The sequence below is a fragment of the Pyxicephalus adspersus genome, chromosome 10, assembly GCF_032062135.1.
Source record: "Pyxicephalus adspersus chromosome 10, UCB_Pads_2.0, whole genome shotgun sequence".
Classification (NCBI taxonomy): Eukaryota; Metazoa; Chordata; class Amphibia; order Anura; family Pyxicephalidae; genus Pyxicephalus; species Pyxicephalus adspersus.
The window spans coordinates 19,492,324-19,511,583 of record NC_092867.1 but is presented as its reverse complement, the minus strand read 5'-3'; the positions used below and the strand labels follow the sequence as shown (position 1 = coordinate 19,511,583).

Below are 19,260 nucleotides of genomic sequence, written 5' to 3'. Positions count from 1 at the left end.
TCTCTCTCTGACGATGTTTATATATAAAACTTAAAATCCTTTCATTGTTGAAAGCAGATAGCATATGTGTACCTAAACACAGAAAAACTACATAACATACATTGGAGATGTTTTGTAGTTTACAAAAGAAAAACCGAGCAAGGCTAAAAACACTGTTTAGATAGAAATAGGAGAGATTTTTTGAATATATTTTATGTTTGTAACTTTTTTAATCATACATTTTACTTTAGGGCATATATATCAATATCATTTCAATGCTACTTGTGTAATCACTAGTACATAGAGCTTAATCTTCTGTTTGATGAAATTCTGATTGAGACAGGGAGCTGCTGCTGCATTACGAGCCATTAAGTTGTGCCATAATGACTGCCTTATAAAATATAATGATAACATAGTTACGGTAGGTTATTAGATAAGTAATATGCTACTGCCTATGATCCCCTAAATTGGTATTTTAACAAAATATCTATTGTCTTTATTCTCCTTCAAAATCCTGTAGGGTTAGTATTATCATAAACAATGTCACACCTTTCATTTACTAATGACAACCTGATGATGGAACACCTTTCATTGCAAATTTAGCCATACCCTTATATTTTGTTGCCTGTGTAGATCAGTAATGCCCAGGGTAAAATATTTTGTAATAAATTGTTGTGCTTCCATCAATGTAGACAATACATAGTAAAACCTGTCACTAACACATATTCTAAACTGCAGCATTAAAAGCCAGTGTTAGGAGAAGAGGAAACAATATTTGCTCTCATCGGAAAGGTCACATAGAGCCATGAAGAATCAGTAATGTAAAAACATGAAATAATGAAGCAAACAGATGTTCCCTTTGATGTGAAGTCATGCTTTGTGTCTGCTAAAGTAATCCTTTGTTTGCAGACAATGCCTCACCCTATTTACCTACCAGGTCCTTTGTTTGCTTGCTGTATAGAGTGATACAGAATGAAATTGCTGTATCAGTATCACACAGACATATGTTTTTTTTTTTGTTTTTTTTTTTATACAATTATCTTATTACTAAGCATTTTTGAAGCATTTGGGGAAGTTGTACATTGCAATATTAGATTGATCCATATAAGGCTGTATGACTAAATCATTTAGTATGCAACTATCTGGCCAAACCAGTCTGTGTGTTTTCTATAAAGCTACCAGTCTGGAAATACAATAGTTAATTGTGTTATAAATGTGTGGATGTTGTAATAATTGTTGTTAACAAGTCTGGATGTTCTATGGAGAACTCTGCTGGAATGGTTTGTTCTACACCCAACATGGAAAATCAATAAAAATATTTTGGTATATAGAGTAATGGCGTTTCTTCGAGTCACCAAATGCTTCTTTTAAAAGCATCTCTGCTTATGTAACTGAATTGTCCCAAGAACAACCATTCACAACTGGGCTCACACAAAAATATAATACTGAGCATTGTAAAAGACTAACATTTTCATTTGTACTTTAAGTTACTTTGTGAGTATGACTTATTTGCTTCTCTTTCTGCAGCCTGAATTTTATATTACAGTAGAACCCCAGTTATCTGGAACTCAGATAACCGGCACCTGACAGCTCCGCTTTCTTGATTGCTTCTGCAGCCCTAGGGGAACTGTGGCATGTGTTCTGCATCCAAGAACCCATACCACAGCTCTGCAAGGATGCGGGAACAATCGGGGGAGCGGAGCTGTCAGGTGCCGGTTATCTGAGTTCCAGATCCGCTGATTGCTCCGCTCTGTGATTAGCTGAGAAAAGAGAAACCCTGATGACGGCCCAAGTGTCATCAGGGTTTCTCATTTCTCAGCCATTCAGCACTAGAGGTGAATGGGGACAAGTCTTCCCTACTCAAGTTCAGTGCTGAATGGCTGAGAAACCTCAGTTAACCGGAAACTACACTTATCTGGAATATCCCATTCCCCATGGGTGCCACTGTATTCTAAGTGTATGGAACGACATTAAAAAGATCCCCATAGTATACATCAAGGCATCACCCAAACTTATCCTGCATAACATTTTGCTAAACTTTAGTTCATCAGTACTACACATTTCTTTCAGCTTTCTTTCTCTAACACATCTCCCAGCATTCATTTTTCCTTGACTTTGTTCCTGTTTCTTATTCCTTGTGACATCATCTCCAAACTCGTACAATTCCTTGTGTATGTGGGAAAGCTCTTGGAAGTTTATGTATGCACTTGAGGGTCTAAGAGAAGTGTGAGGATAAGTTGATTTTCTTGTAGTCCAGCAAGCAGAGCTGACAACACTGGCTGCGATTTCAGTATAGAACATTAGTTTTGTTGTCGGCTTAAGCAGGGGGTTAAAGTGTTGGATTTCTGACAGGTCACCAGATAAAAATATCAACAGATAAAACATGGGTAAATGTGCATGTACTGCAGAAGTAAGCAGTTTTTTTTTCCCTGACATACATTTTAAAAGGAATGTTATTTACAGGGTTCTTCTAGAGTGCCTTTGTATGTAACACATTATTTATGTCCCACATCAGTTCCGGCTAAGCCACAGCTTCTTTGTTACTTTAGTGTGTTAAACTGCACCAAATACATACAATACTAATAGCTGTTTTCTATAAGCATCATTGGCTTTAGTGGCCTACAAATTTCAAGGATACTCTAGTGGTGAAAACTTTCCTCAGTAGTTTGTGTCTGGGGTTCATTTTCTTGTTATTATTCTTGCAAACAACAATGTAAAGCTGATGTATCAGTATTGGGTCTAGCTGACCTTTTTGCTCCCTGATTACTGCTTGTAAAGCATGTATTGATCACAGTTTTGGAGGAAATACTTACTGTGTTTATCCACCTCGTAGCTCGTCACATTTTCAATTACTGCAAGGGTTTTATCAGTTTGTTTTTGTTATCTCTGTTTTTGTTTGTGTTCTTTGCAAAGAGCAATGCATAGTTTGCATCTATTAAAAAAAAAAAAAAAAAAAAGCATGATACTTCCTCATGGTTGATTTCACTGTTTCCATGGAATGTAGCTAGTAGCAAAATGTTCCAATTAGTGTAGCATGTGTAATGGTAAAGAAATTAAAAAATCTTCTCACAGACCATTTTATTTTTCTTCACAGACCTGAAATAAGGGAACAGTACCCAAATAAATTTATCCAGAGAGATGATACAGATCGCTTCTACATCCTCAACACCTTGTTCAATTTACCAGGTAAAGAAAATGCTTTAGTTTTAAACTCTGTTAAAATGTGCACAAAATATAAGCTTTTTCTTATTAAAAAATGCTTAGGGCTCTGTTTATAAAACAGGGAAAAACACATTCCAGGTCCATGTGTTTCAATAGGAGTAATTGATTCCTACTGGGGAATGTTTGTGGGAATGTAGATTCCATGTTTTATACATAAAGCCCTTAGTGTCTTTTCCTACTCCAGCACTGCACTAGGTGTCCTATAGTCCTGCCTACTGCCCCGGTCCTGTGAAGGACATGTCTGGGGCGTGGGGAACAGCACATAGAGAACCGCGGGACGTCACTGAACCAAATGCAGCTTCGGAAAATTCACATAATTATTAAAAAAATTTAATGTGTTAAAAATGTTGAAGAACTTTTCTATGAATGTTCTTATGAATCCTAGACAAGATACATTCCAGGTTTGCAGGATCACCCAAGTTCTCCCATGATGACCTATCTTCTCCAGTCCGGGTGAGCTTTAATAAATCAGGCCCTGTATTTTTGTCTGTTCGCCATTCTCCACCATTTGATTTGTCTTCATACCTTTCCTCTCAGCATCTTGTCTGGTGTGCACATTTCTCTTATTGATGTTGGACTAGTGCATTAGGCAGAGCTATTCTAATGCTGTATTCACAAGTGTTAAACAATATGCTGTCCCATGCATCAACCACTCAGTATATTTATTCTAAAACTAGGCCTTGACTTTTATCTCTGTTGGACCTTAACATGGTGATTTACTTGTGATTTTGTTACAAAGAGAACTTGGAGGCCCATTGGAAAGCGGAAAAAGTTCCTATGAAGTAGAAATAACAATGTACTAGGTGTTTGGTTATTTGGTAGAATATGACCTGATTATACACAGGAATGCTCTCAATTCTCATGGATTAAGCAAAATGCACTTTCATCTATTACATCTTATTTCTCCACATGACATGAAAAGTCTTGTTCTAGCAGCTGCAATCTGTCAGGATTTGGCTAAACAGGAGGTTATGTAATATACAGCATGTGACCCACTTACAGATTTCTACCTTTTCATCTTGGCACAAAGAAGGAAGCAACACACAATGCTGCTTGAATAAAATGTTACATGAAAGAATAAATGCTATTTATATCTTGGCACAAGAATATATCATTTCAAACGCCTAATAGACTTAAAGAGCAATTCCATTTAAAATAATACTCTAGTTTTTGGAGCATGATTTAACTAACTCATTGGGCTCTTTTTATAAAACAGGGAATCTGACTTTCCCAAAAACATTCCCTTTTGAGAATCTTCCAGGTCCATGTGTTTTAATGGCAGTATTTGATTCCCACAAGGAATTGTTTGAGGAAATGTCAGACTCCCTGCTTTATAAATATATTTGAGATCACTTTTAGACCCTGATGACAAGGTTCCCAGGTCTGTGCGCCCAGCCTTTATCATATATAAATTGGAGGGGAAGTTGTACTCCATAGCCAGGAGCATGTAGTTAGTTCAGTTTTAATATAGGTACAGTTTTAGAACTTTTTAAATTCCCTATTTTTCATTTTAGAACTGAACAACAAACGAAAATTTGAATATACATATATTATTACATATATATTTAAAGTTTAAAATACAATGTATTGCATGTACACTCTGTATGTAAGCCAAAAGCTTACAGTTTTGTTTAGCAGTTCTAGTGGTTTGCTCAGCATTGTCAGGTCCTGGACCTTCCTGTAGACCACTTAGTAAAATAATGCATGTTAATGTTAAAATTATTGCTTTTTATCTGATTAGAGGTTGTATTTAATCTACTGCCAATATATGCATTAAATGTGTTACCTAGAAAAAACTAGATAACATGGGGGCATAGTTTATCTTATTGATGAAAAAAGTGAAGGGATGTAAAAACAGCGCTGTCCTTAAATTACTGAAATATTTGTGACCTTAATCTGCATTAAAGAACTAAATCTGAAATTGCTGTGGGCAGTGAAGATTATTTCTTTTTTTTCTGTCTTTTATAATATGTCCACTTTGTTCTACAAACAAAAGCACAGATATATTTATCATATTTGGTATATGCATACTGATACAGCCAACCTTTTAATATACCATATAGTATACTGCACATTGATTTTTATTTTGCCTGTGTTCATCAAAATTAAATCAGTTCCTGAGGATGAAACACGATATTGAGTTGTTTTAACATTGCGTTTTCATTGCATTTGCAAATATTGTGTAGTCACAATGCCGCATCAAAGAACCTCTGCAAAGTGTGGTCAGAATCTGTACACAGTCCAATCTTCCTTAATGATACAGAAATGCACCAGGAACTCTGACTCTCTTATAGCAGCTGAATAAAACTGTATTAGTGTTAAATGGGAGGAAAAGTACAACATTTACATGGCTACCCATCGATATTTGTGCAATTTGCCACACTGGAATCTACAAAACACTTTAGCATATAAATTGTACTGATGCCTGATCCCAAAAAATGAAAGCCAGAACGTTTAGTGTATAAAAATCCAGTTTCAGAGTGAAGAACTGAATCCATTATAACCTTGGTGTAATATCTGTAAATGGTCCCTTATCCAATTTGAATACACTGAGGTTATAATAAACTTCTTTCTAAAATTGCTCTGCTGATGGGAATGTGTTCATACAGTTAGCTCCCATTGAAAATGAATAGACTTTTATATATTATGTGAACTTATTATATTATAAAGATCTATTTTATGTTATGTGGTGTGAATAATATATTAAGCCAGTTCACTAAAATGCAGCACAATAAAAAAAAAAAAAAAGCGTAAACATGTTTATGTGTTTTTATATAGATTGTGGTGTGAACAAGCACAAATAGGTTATCACAATTCTTTTGTCTATTTCAGAAACCTATCTACTAGCCTGCTTGGTAGATTTCTTCACTAACTGCGACCGATACACGAGGTAAGAGCTCATTTTACCAATATTTGTTCTCATGTTGAAGCAGTATTATGTACATTTGCAATTAGTAATGCATGTCAATAGTTGGGCCTTATGACGTAGTGAATTAAACATGTGGGGAAGATGTCCCCCCTATTTCTTCTGCTCTGCAGGCATGTTTTTATTTACAATGTACAGTACGGAGTGTAGACAGGCTATATGTAAACAGCACAAGGTTTTCACTAGTTTTGTGCCTATGATTATGGCTCTAAAAGCACTTAGAAATTTGAGTACAGTTATCTTTTTTATATATTATGTATTTTAGGTTTTCTTATATGTAAAAACAAAAGATGCATCTGAAGCTAAATATTTTGCATCATGCATTCATGCATAGGTTTGCATGAGTAATGAGATTTGGCATCAATTCTTTTTAACAAAACTGTCTTTAGTGCAGAAAAAAAATTAGCAATCATGGCATATGAGCCTGTTATACCAGATATAAATTTGCATGATTGAAAAAAATTACCAGGTCTAGTTATAAAATGGAAACCTAACATTCTAACTATGCATGTATTAAAATGATTTTACATTTTTATATTGCAGCTGTGAAAAGGGATTTAAAGATGGAGATCTGTTCATGTCATTCAGGAGCATGTTCCAGGATGTCAGGGACGCTGTTGATTGGGTTCATTACAAGGTAATACTGGCTTGCTTGTGTTAATAATCATATATTTTTTTTCTTTCTTCTGAAGCATAACATTAACATATTTTATCCTTAAAACTTTAATGCATGTCCATTAAACTGAGCTGCTGGTTGCACAGAATTGTAAAGCCTTTCTCTTTTACAGCACCATGACCTTAATCTCATGAAAATTGCTTTTAAGCAACAGATAGATACAAAAATATAAAAAAAGTACATTCAGATGAAATGAATGGCTCTAGCTCTGTGTCATATTCTTTACATGACTTTCTGTTTTCTGGATTAACACATTAGAATTTTTCAGAATAAAGGCAAATCTAGAGTAAAAGTTAGAGTTTAATAGTTTCTATGACATTCTGAGGTACCTGCGTTCCAGTATGTCTCTACATAATTTGCAGTGCTTTTAAAGTGAAACTAAAGTCCAACTTGCAAAAAGAACAGGCGATGTCCGTTCTGCAATAACTATACTTACTTGCCTGACTGCCACCCAGCTGTCAAACTTTGCGGAGTTGTGCATGCAATACCTGGCAATCTCGGCTACCCTTGTGGGTGCTGAAACTGAATGAACTCCCACGCAGCCTAATTACATCCTCTTGGCCTTGGGCATTCAAGATTGCTGAAGATTGGAATGTGGAAGAATTAGAGGAAGAAGACAATGAGGCCCGCGATGGAGCTGGGACAGGTGAGTATTGACTGGGTTTAGTTCCTGTTAGGTTTAGGTTAAAGCGGAAGTAAACCCAAAACAATAAAATCACACTTACCTTCAATCCCGCAAATCAGTCTATCCATCAGGAGGTTTCTTCCATCGGGTCCCGCGTCGTCCCGGTACCTGTTTTCAGCCCACCACAAAGGGAGTGCCAGGCACCGCCATCTTTTCTCTTCTTCCGCGTTCTTCTTCCAGATTGGGGAAAAACTTGCCAATTGGCAATTTTTTTCCCTATTGATGAAATGGCTCCTTCTGCGGAAGGAGCAACCGAGAGCCTCCTGGGTTTCGTGACATAGGTATCCCAGGGAGCTCTGCGCTCCCAATCTTTCTTGATCTGCTAGGCAATCGAGATTTAGAGGGTGGTGCTGCACCCTTTTTTTTTTAAAGAACACTAACAAATTTTTGCTTTAAATAAAAGTGTTGTCTACCCTTTTTTGTGAAAAAAAAAACATTTTTAGTTTAGGTACGCTTTTTCTTTATACAATATCATCTGTGACCATCATACTGCTACTTTATAAATGGTCTCTTAAATGTTCTCTCTTTAATAACCCCAAACCTTTTTGCTTTTGTTATCATACAGAATCTTTATTCATCCAGCACCAGTTAAATGTAGAGCAGATTCAGCTGTGTTTTTATATTCTAACTGTGACTCCGGAACAGAATTTTTGTTTTTCTAACATTTGCATTGAATGTCTGGTTGGCAGAAAGCTTAATTCCTGTGTCTTTCTTTTTCAGGGATCACTTAAGGAGAAGACCCTGGAGAATTTGCCGAAGTATGTTGTGAAAGATGTAAGTATGCTTTTCTGAGCCCTGAAATCAATTTGGTATGAATAAATATCATATTGATGTGCTCAAGGGATAGACATGGATGTATTTGTTTTTCATTTTCTTTATTATTGTTGGGAGAAGCTGAAGGGTGGAATTTAATAGTATTTCTTTTTTTTCCCTTTTTCCACAAGTGAATACAAATTACACATTTTTTGTTGAGTTAGATCTTAAACTTGTTTTTTTTAATTAATTAAATAAATAAAAAATTAAATTTTGGGTGGTGAATACAGAAATGACCCCAGTTTTTTGCTATCACATCCAGTTTTTACGATACAGGGTACACTTCATTTTTGTCAAAAAACATACAAATTTTACATACAATGAAAAAATAATTAAATAATAACTTGAATGTACTGTTTATTTACATTTCTTTTGTTCATACAAAGGATTTATTGTCATCCCATGACGTTTTTTTTACAGTAAAACATTTGAAAATTAATCGGGTAAGCTGTTAAGGTAAAAATTTACGCTTATAGCTTTTCCTGGAGTGTTCAGTGTTAGGACAATCCCATGGGATGTTCCAACAATAATCAGCCATCATATGTACATCACATCTACCCTGGTACAGCCCTTCCATGACCTTCAAATCTTCATTCACCTTGTTCATCACTGACTGCACCAAAGTTTTCCGGGAAGTTAGAAAGATGGCTATGCAGAAAATGCACCTTGATGCTCATATTGCAACCAAGTATTTTGTAGCTCTCCAAGAGTTTCTGGACAATTTCTGTGTAATTATTTGCTCGTGTGTTTCCAAGAAAGTACTTGACAATGGCTTTGAATGATAACCAAGCATTCTTTTCAACTTTTGACATTGTCCTGATGAAATGTTCATCTTTGATGAGCTGCCGAATCTGTGGACCATCAAACACACCGGCCTTTATTTTATCAAATGACAGGCTAGGAAATGCCAAATGAGGTACTTGAAATAGTCTCCTTCAGTTGGCAAAGCTTTACCAAACTGCTTCATCAGACCCAGTTTCATGTGCAGAGGCAGGAATAAAATATATTTTCTATCAACAAGTGGCTTGTGTAGAATGTTTGGATCCCCTGGTTTTAGGGGGGGCCAATTCCTTTTCACCAAATGCCTCTCACGAGCTCTGCTATCCCACATGCACAGATAACAGGGATACTTGGTGTATCGGAGTTGCTGAGCAAGAAAGAAGCATACCATTTTATGGTCGACACAGATGTGTTGCTGATATTGCAACAACTCAATGACTCTCTTTATGTCTGCATATTCTTCACAAAGAGAAAGTAAATTGCCAATTGGGACTGACCCAAATATATTGCCATTGTGAAGGAGGACACACTTTAAGCTCTGCTTTGAGCTATCGATGAATAGTCGCCATTCAGATGAGTTATAGATTGGAATTCCCAAATCCTCCATTAACCCCCTGGCGGTATTCCCGGGTGTGGCTCGGGGTAAAAAAATATGCAAAAAGCGGCAACCCCGAGCCACACTCGGGGTAGTTAAAAACAATTAAAAAAAAAAACACACTTACCTTGTCCTATCCTATCCTCCAGCGTCCTTCCTGACAGATCTCATCTTCGGCGGCGAGTGCAGTGATACACCCTTGTTTTAACAGATTGTTTTGTTCTTTTTATTTAAAGTTTATCATTAAATTTATTTAATTTATTAAATATTGGATATATTTCGGTGAGTTATGCCTACTAAGAATTATAGGCCTACAATGTAAAAAGTTCCGTCCAAAACAATGTAAAGCTTTTTGCGTAAAAAGACAGAATTAGAAATCCAGGGGTGTTAAACCAGGTATGTTATGGCAATACACAAAGCCACTGTCAGTTCTAAAGTACTGCAGAAATGCAATTTCTCTGGTTCGAAAGTACAATACCTTTGTTGATTTTTCAAGTAAGTTTTTCTTCCACAGTCTTGATGCTAGGAGTTCTGAAGCCTTCTTCGATAGTGTCAAGTCACGTGCCAAATCACTCAACTCATGCTGATCAAATCCCTTACGAACACAGTCCTCTTCAATTTTAAACCAAATTATCATTGTTGTCACCTAGTTCATCACCATAATCATGTTCTTCAAGAGAGGGTAGTGTAATGAAAACCGGCACTGGGATTCATCTGAATGAGCCACTAGGTGTATAGCTGATGGTGGACTAGGATACTCTGTTACATTTATTTTTCTTGTTATATCCTGAAGTTTTCACTATACAAAAGTAAAAGTCACTGAAATGATCTCCTGGCTCTCGCCAAACCGTAGGTATACCAAATAGCATCTTATCACGTGTTCACATCCGTAAACCCTCGACACACTGTTTACACACCTTTTGAGGGGCCCAAGACTTATCTTGATCACTTAAGCTACGTACACACTTCCAATTATTATCGTTGGAAAACAAACGACGAACGATGCTGCACGATATATACGAACGATCGTATAGCACCGATCCTGCACATAGAGATAACGACACGATCGTTCGTAGATATTGTACACACAATAGATACGATCGTTTGAGCGATAGAGGAACTATGTGTACGACAGGAAAGTGAACGAACGTTCGTTCATTACGCATGCTCAGACCATGGACGATCAACGAACGACCGTACACACGAACGATGTTCAACGATCGTCGTCCAATCCGATCCGCCGGTCCGGTCGTTCGTTTCCAACGAGTTTCCTCGTTCGTCAGCGTCGTTGGTTACTTTTTTACGAACGATTTTTTTGCCCAATCGATCGTTCGTCGTTCGATTGGAACGATAAAAATTGGAAGTGTGTACGCACCTTAAGTTTAACTTTGAAAAAGGCTTGCTCTACAAATGGGCTGATGTTCGCCATTTGACTGGGAATGGTGAAATTGCCACAGATATAACAAAATTAATCAGGGTTGTTTAGGCACTTTACAAACATGACATGACAGACATGATCTGAAAGAAAGGTAATACGTGTGTAAGTAGAAAAATATTTTTTTTTATATTCACTACGTAGAGCAGCGCACAACCTCGGGCCACATTGTCTTGCGTGTAAATGAATAGCCTATGCAAATCCACGCTACAGTAATAGCATTAATATAAGCGGTAGAGAAAAACCTGACGTGATAGAAGAAAACTAACTGCACTTTCAGAATCAGCATACCTATTTTAGTGTAAGTAGGTTAAAAATTGAAGTCAACAAAAAATTTGTTTGAAATTGTTCCCCTAGTGTTATCTATCTTTAAAGAGACGTACACTTACTATTAAATATATTACAATTAAATATTCCTTAAACTTTCTTTTTAGTTTGGGTTAAAATATGAAATTCTGTGTACATGCAAAAGAAGGTGACCACAGCTACTCTCTTATAAAGCTATAAAAACAGCTAATCTTTCCTTTTTTCAGTATCTTTTTCTTCACTTCTTCACTGTTTTCATCACTATCTTTTTCTTATCCTAACTCCTAAGTTGAAGCTGACTAAATATGTCAAGTTGGGGAATGAGTGTCAAATGTTCTCCCAAATATATCTGCAATTTATTGGAATTTTTTAAAGTTAGGTTTTACAAGGGATTTCAGTGTAGGGATTGATTTTTTTATGGTGGAGTAACCCATTACAGCTTGGTATGGGTATATTTATTTGATCATTACTGTTTGCTAATTAACTTAAAAAACAACAGCAAAAACAAAAATTGATGTCACAAATTTTTTGTCAAAAGCAGCTAACTGGGTGTACAGTAAAACCTAAAAGAGAACACAAATTCTTAGCAGGAACTGTTTTCTAATACCTTGCATCAGTATATTGGATGTTTTTTATGCATGATGGGACCTCTTCTGTACCCTTTATGTTTAAAAAAATGCTCTTAACCTTAACCCTTAAAATGCTCTAACCTTAACCATATAGAAAGTCAAACTGAAAGTTATGCAAAAAAGTCAACTATTAGGTATTACTGAACAAATTTTAGTAATCTGACTTCTTATTGGTGGATGTGGGTTGCTTATTTTGCATATTCTTACCAACTAAGTGATGTAGGTTTCTGCTCTTAGCATATTCTCATTTTATATTGCTGTCATGAAAAACACTGATTATTTTGTTATTAAAGAGCTTTTTACATCTTTAACTTCTCTTTCAGCCTAAACTGCCTCTCCTGCTGAGTCGTATAAATGAAGTGGGGAAGATTTTTCTGGTCACCAACAGCGACTATAAATATACTCATGTAAGTGCTGATTAAATATTCACATCACTAGATGTTGCCAGGGTGCTGGAGAGTTGCAGGCTCCTCAGAGATGAATGTGGCAACATCCATTTTTGTAAACACTTTTATATCCAGCAGTGATAGTTCTGTGCCCTGATTAGGTGTGCATTCACACTTTAGGGTTGATAACCCTAGGGGCAAAAAGGTCTGTGGTTATAATGTAGGAGCTGATCATATCTAAAATTACTGTAGTTTTGTGTACTTGACAGTAATATTTTACATACATGCTGCATTGTCTCAAAAATATTAAGGATGGATCATAATATTTTGCTTCAATTTACTGGTATACATTCACTACAAAACTGGGTTTAGCCTATTAAGGTGGCCCTACGATAACATGTTGCAAGACACGCCGCATGCATTGCCAGCCCACCAAGACCGGCGGAGCTGCAGCACAACAGAAGCCGCCCTGTGTGTTGTCCTTAAAAAAAATGTTAGATTCCCAATTATCAAGCTTATCCTCTTGTTAAAATGCTTTGATTCTAATTGAAATCATTGAAAATATAAAAGTTAGTGAGTCAGCACATCTCAAGTTAACATTTTCCTAAGACTGTGAAAAATCGTAACCATTGAATTTCACTCATGCCACACTACTTTAAACTTTAAGCCAGGATAGCAAGGACGTTTTTAAAAATATCAACCCTTGCTTGATTTGCGTTAAGACAGTAATAAACTTTGTACCCCACCGTGTCTTTCAAATTGTGCTACACAGTCAGCTAATGATGTGTTTTCTGCTGGTCTGGGGAATGGTTCAATCTGATGATTTGCATCTAAGGCCTAGTACACAGGGGAAGATTTTCACTTTGATTGGTCAAATAAAACTTTTGGATTTTCCAGGAACAGGAAATAAATTCAGCAGCATACTAATTGTAAGCAAAAGATTTTTTGGTCATTAGGTTGGATATGTTCATTAATATACAAATATACACAAGTTCTGTGTTAACGATTGAGCAAATCTAATTAGTAGTGCCTATCTGGTGTGGCATCCCCACCCCCAACAGATATACAGGGCAAAATATTCTATACTTGTGTGCCGTGCTTTGGGACTAACAACCAACCGAATACTGGCTGGTACATCATTTGGCCTGGTCACTCAAGCACAACTCTGTAAGCATATGTGCTTTTGTATCAGGTCTTTAGCAAAGTGGTCACCAGGTTTACACTGGAACAAGTGGGGCTTTTCTTAACACAGAAGCATGCAAACTTTGTAAGACTGTTCATTTTACGTTACTGTTGACTTGTTAAATTCAACATAAAAGAATATCTGGTCTTCAGTTTTAAACGCATTCACCTCTTAAAAACTGGTAATTTAATTTGCATACTTGTCTATGAACTTTATTAGATTTTTTTTTCAGCCTACCTGTGCCTTAGGTGGGTCAAAAACCCTTTGACTGGAGTTACCTTGTAACTAGGAAGAAGATACAAGTGTATTTTCTTGCAGGAACTGTACACAAAAGGAAATCCCATCTTAGTTACTAAATTTAGCAAAGTGTTAGTGATTTAGATGACAGTGCTTACTTGCTGTACTGTATCTATGAAGGAGTTTTGCTATCATCCTTCTGATATGAACTGCAGGACACTTCCCGCTCGTGTTATCTACATAACATAAGGAATAGTCTTCTTTTTGGATTTTATTTCCGCAAAGGCACAAAGTTTTTCGATTTTCTATCAGGTATAGCAAGTACTTTTTGCATCCTTTGAACAAATGTAACAAATGCTTCCAGTAGCATATTTAACGGACATAAAAGGTATCTAGGTTCCCATACATTTTAACTTGGCTTAAAACACCGTATATCCAGTTATGTGTACGTTGAAATTTATTTGTACTTTTTAATTTTTTTACAGAAAATCATGACTTACCTGTTTGACTTCTCTCATGGACCAAAGGTAAAGAAAGTATTGTCATGAATTTGGAAATGTTTTTTATAACAAAGAGCAGAAATTTTCTAATAACCTCTTCTTTTAGTAAATTATGCTTATGTGTCTAAACAAGACTTCTTAATTCATATCTCTAGGTACAACTTTCAAAGCAGAACAGAATGATCAGTTCCCACATGCTAGTTTTTTGGGTGCCACCACATATAGGAGATGGACAGTACAGGGGAGAGCAATGACGGAATGATTTATACGCAATAATCGACATTTCTGTCAAACGAGTTGATCAAATAATAATAATTTATTTATGGCTAGTTTGAAACAGAAAAAGTCTGTGACCTATGAAAATAAACCATCTAGAACAAAGTACAGGACAACATTTAGGTGGCTGTAGTACTGAAGAAGTGGGGCCAAAAGTCAGTTTAACAATTTTGTCACAAATATGCTTCTGTGCATAAATATAGTATATTGGAGGGGTTACCCTATGGCAGGGGTGTCAAACTCTGGCCCGCGAGGTCATTTTGTTTTGCCCCCCGAGGATTTGGAAAAATGAATAGCATCTGGGCCGCCTGCCCGCCAATGCCTTCTGCAGCCAGTGATGCCGCTACCACAACTCACGGTATCACCTGCGTCCACAGACTTCTTTAGATGCAAGTAATGCCGGGAACTGCAGTCCCGGCATCACTCGCATCTCGCGGCTATGGAACAGCTGTCCGCTCATGCGGCTCTGCATTGGGCTGTTCCATAGACGCGACTAATGCTGGGAATTGAAATCCCAGCATCACTTGTCTTCTGTTTCTCTTCTGCGTGAAACCATCAAAGAGTGACAAAGATGTCACTCTTTTCTGTCTCTTTTGTAAATAACCTTTCTTTTTCTTTTCTAACAAGAGTTTTGAAGATATCAGATATGAGCACATTATTTTTACATGTGTAACATTCATTGCTCTATTTGGTGTCAAATGATTATTAACATTCATGCCATCTTTATTCAAATCTTTTCAAGACCTGTAGCTAGGGGCCAGTTAGTGCTTACATTGCATTGGCAAGTATTTTCTTGTTCCAGATTGCATGTTAAGCAATAACTCTTTGTTTCCATATAAAAATGTTTTATAATTAATTTGAAGGAATTACTTCCTATTTTTTAAATTAGTTTCAGGTTTGGCCCAGACTTAGTCTGAGTTTTTAATTTTGGCCCTCTGAGTTTTTAATTTTGGCCCTCTGAGTATTTGAGTTTGACACACCTGCCCTATGGTTTTTTATAAGAACATTGCTTCACCTTTATAAACTTTTTAATTTAATGCACAGAAGTACAATGGAAAATTTCGCTGTCACTTGCACTTTGCATTTGAGTTGTCGGTTTCTTGTTTTTCAGCCTGGGACCCAGCATCGGCTTTGGCAGTCTTATTTTGACTTAATATTAGTGGATGCAAGGAAACCTTTGTTTTTTGCAGAGGGAACTGTGCTCAGACAAGTGGATACTGTAAGTTCTGTTTCTGTTGTTCACATTTTAGAAAACACTAAGGCATGGACAGTTTTCAGTCCTATGAGCAATGTCATGTAAGAAACTTGCAGTCTTTTTATTCTTTGGTTGTAACGATTAACAGCATTCATGCACTAAATTTGACAATTGTGCGTAACTGTTGTCCTTGTAATTGCAGCATTATGTGATCATGCATGATTAGATCTGGACAATCACATGATTGTCAGCAGATTATCCACGCAATGCTGTTCCAACATTATCCATTTAATAATAGGCTATAGGTGGGGAGGTGATGCCACTGTATACATTACCTCAGAGAAAATGTTTTTTGTGCTTCTGGTTTGTCTGACATAACTGCGTAAATCAATACATCTTTCAGTGGTTCATTTAAAAAAACGAGCTGAATATAGCCAAAACACCATTGTAGACAAGCTCATCATAAAGACAAACAGGTACTGAATGTTTGTCAAAAAATCACTGCTGGAACATACTGTTTAATTTTGAAAGCAAGTAATTGCTCATGTTGAAACAATTTCAATTTCATTTAAACTAAAATGAGAGGGTTGACTTAACCTGTTTTTTTTTTGTACTGTGTTATGCTAAATAGAATTAATTCTTATGTAAGTTAATTTTTATCCAATACAGAACACTGGCAAGCTTAAAATTGGGACCTACACAGGACCATTGCAGCATGGAATTGTCTATTCAGGAGGTATGAAATTTTGCGGAAAAGAATATTAACAATTGCCCTAAGGTTTGAGGAGTTAGATCCTCTGTTGTCAGAGGCCTTCAATGACGATTCACCTTCTGTATTTCTCCAATGTCACTGGGCAAAAAAACTGAAGAAAAATAATTTAAAAATTCACTTGTCACTAGTGCAGGAACTAGTGTGGACTTTGTACAGTGCTGCGTAATATTTAAGCCCTATATGAATACTGTGTAATAAAAATTCCACACCTGTGCAGTTGATGCTCATGGATACCAATGGGCCCAACATGCAAGTGTCATTTACTTTAAGAGAGGATCATTTAGAAATTCAGGAGACCTAAGGGACACATGGAGAGAATTATGTAAAAAAAATAATGCATTTAAAGTAATACTCATGTTTTTTTTTTTTTTTTTTGTAGGCTCTTCAGACCTTGTTTGTGACCTGTTAGGAGCTAAAGGGAAAGATATACTGTATATAGGAGATCATATCTTCGGTGATATTCTGAAGTCCAAAAAGCGTCAGGGCTGGAGGACATTTTTGGTCATCCCAGAGCTGGCACAGGAGCTGCATGTCTGGACAGACAAAAGCTGTAAGACGTCTTAATCATTTTGTCAATAGAACAGTTTTTACTTAGTACTAAAATTATAGTAAAATTTCTAACATGGACACTTAGATACTACTATAGGACAGAGCTGTGAGTAATAACAAGCATTGTTTATCTCTAATTATTCTAACTGCTAACAAAATGACAGTTTAATACTTTTTTTAATTTTATTTGATAGATAACAACCATATTTGTCTGTAGTGAACTGGCAGATGTAATGTAAATTGTTAAAAAACAGCTGTTTGTATATTTGTTTATTTCCAGACAGGTATTTGTTAAAACAAATGGATATAGTTAAAACTGATTTGTATTAAAAGGTCAGTCCACCTAATACAGATACTTCATGTTTAGCAGATGCCATCTAGTTTAATCATCCACATTTTCCATATATGTATTCTGGGCTGATTCCAAGGTTTTACATATGAGATCCTGGGTCCACTCACCTAATGTGGCTCTAAGAAGAAAGTCTTACTCTGTATGGAGGGAGACTTCCATGTCAGAGCCATTATTTAACAGGAGGAGTAAAACTCCACAAGTAGGTGTTGAAGGGACAGTTTCTGATAGATGTGAAAACTCCTTGGGTGAATGTGCCTAGAGTTAATCAGCTATAAGTTTTAGATGGACTGACCATTTATATGATCAATGATGGAGTCATATTACAGAAAATTGTCAATGACTTTCCTTGGTATGTTGATACAAGCTTTTATCAAGTAATGAAGGTGTCTGGTTGTAATATTTCTAAGTATTAACATGGCAGAAAGCAAATTTCAGTAATCCATACTCATGACTCAGAATTTATATTTTACTGTTAGTTTAATCTCAGTAAACCGGGATTCAACTGGTTGCTGTAGGTTAATGTCTTTGCATTGCTATAATGAATAGGGCTGTAGGAGAAAAATTTGGTACAGACAGAATTTGGTACTGATTTAATAAAGCTCTCCAAGGCTGGAGACAATACACTTTCATTGGTGAAGCTGGGTGATCCAGCAAACCTGGAATGGATTTCTTAAAAGTCATTTGCTATTTGTTAGCAAATGTTTTCAAACTTGGACTAGATCCATTCCAGGTTTGTCTTCACCAATTAAAGTGTATCCTCTCCAGCCTTGAAGAGCTTTAATAAACTAGGCCCCAGGTGTAGTACCCTGATCCTTCACTCCTACCTTGTATGTGTCACTGACCTGGAACTACAGCCACTGATGTAGAATGAGAAATCTACATGTTCCAGATCAGTGACCTATATGGAATGCATAGGCACAGACCACCCAGAATTGCTGCATGAAAATAGATGAGTAGATAGGTCATAGGAGAGGATTTTCTTCTCTCTTCTTGTGGTTATGGAACAGGAAGTAAAGGGAAATCTCATCAAACAGACAGAGATGGCTAATAAACTGGGTTGTTAACCATCCCTTGTTCTATCCAAACTTAAGAAATATTGAAATATAGAAATTTTGTATTGAAATACTCTTGTATTGGTTGCTATTTGCAATGTTTCCTTAACATTACATAGAACACAAATTTAAAACTTAATGGATTTGCACATGTAGAGAAAAGTATGCCATAGTAATGATGGTATTGTTATTACTAACTATTTTTAATACAGAAAGTTCTCCGCCATAAATATCCATCATTACCTAAATCAAAATAGAAAAAACACAATTTCCAACAATCTATACTCTATTACCAGGTCAAGCTGTATGGTACAGATTTATTTCTGCATCTGCCTTGAACATTGACAAGCAGTGTTAGAAGCATCTTTGTGCCTTTGATGGATACAGTTGTTCTTTGACTTGGTTGTCATGTTGTAGAGCGAGTTATATGCAGTGTTCAACCCAGAAAATTTTCAAGCTGGGTGGGTAGAAATTGTAGGTGGGTGTTGACCACTGTATTGTAACCAAACTCATCAGTGACTACCTGAAAAAAAGCCGGGTGGTTCCTGAAAAGTGCCGGTGGTGCACCCAGCTGAAAGGGGCTGGAGAGAACACTGATATGCAAGATGAGAAACTGGCTTTGCAAAGCTGCTTTTATTATCAGCACTTATGACGCTCTTCCTTGTAGCAAAACATAATTGATAAAATTTTGTATGCTCGATAAATCAAGTCT

The 19,260-nt window shown here is 36.4% G+C and overlaps 1 protein-coding gene across 2 annotated transcripts in view; it reads left to right on the top strand.

Annotated features, from left to right (window-relative positions):
• Positions 1-19,260, top strand: part of NT5C2 (5'-nucleotidase, cytosolic II) — a 50,167-nt gene that overhangs the window by 19,568 nt on the left and 11,339 nt on the right. For both annotated transcript variants that reach the window (XM_072423753.1, XM_072423754.1), the window contains exons 7-15: positions 3,074-3,165; positions 6,034-6,091; positions 6,671-6,764; positions 8,209-8,262; positions 12,370-12,453; positions 14,338-14,379; positions 15,740-15,847; positions 16,493-16,559; positions 16,975-17,145. In XM_072423753.1, coding sequence (XP_072279854.1) covers positions 3,074-3,165; positions 6,034-6,091; positions 6,671-6,764; positions 8,209-8,262; positions 12,370-12,453; positions 14,338-14,379; positions 15,740-15,847; positions 16,493-16,559; positions 16,975-17,145 — 770 coding nt within the window. The remainder of the gene's footprint in view (positions 1-3,073; positions 3,166-6,033; positions 6,092-6,670; positions 6,765-8,208; positions 8,263-12,369; positions 12,454-14,337; positions 14,380-15,739; positions 15,848-16,492; positions 16,560-16,974; positions 17,146-19,260) is intronic.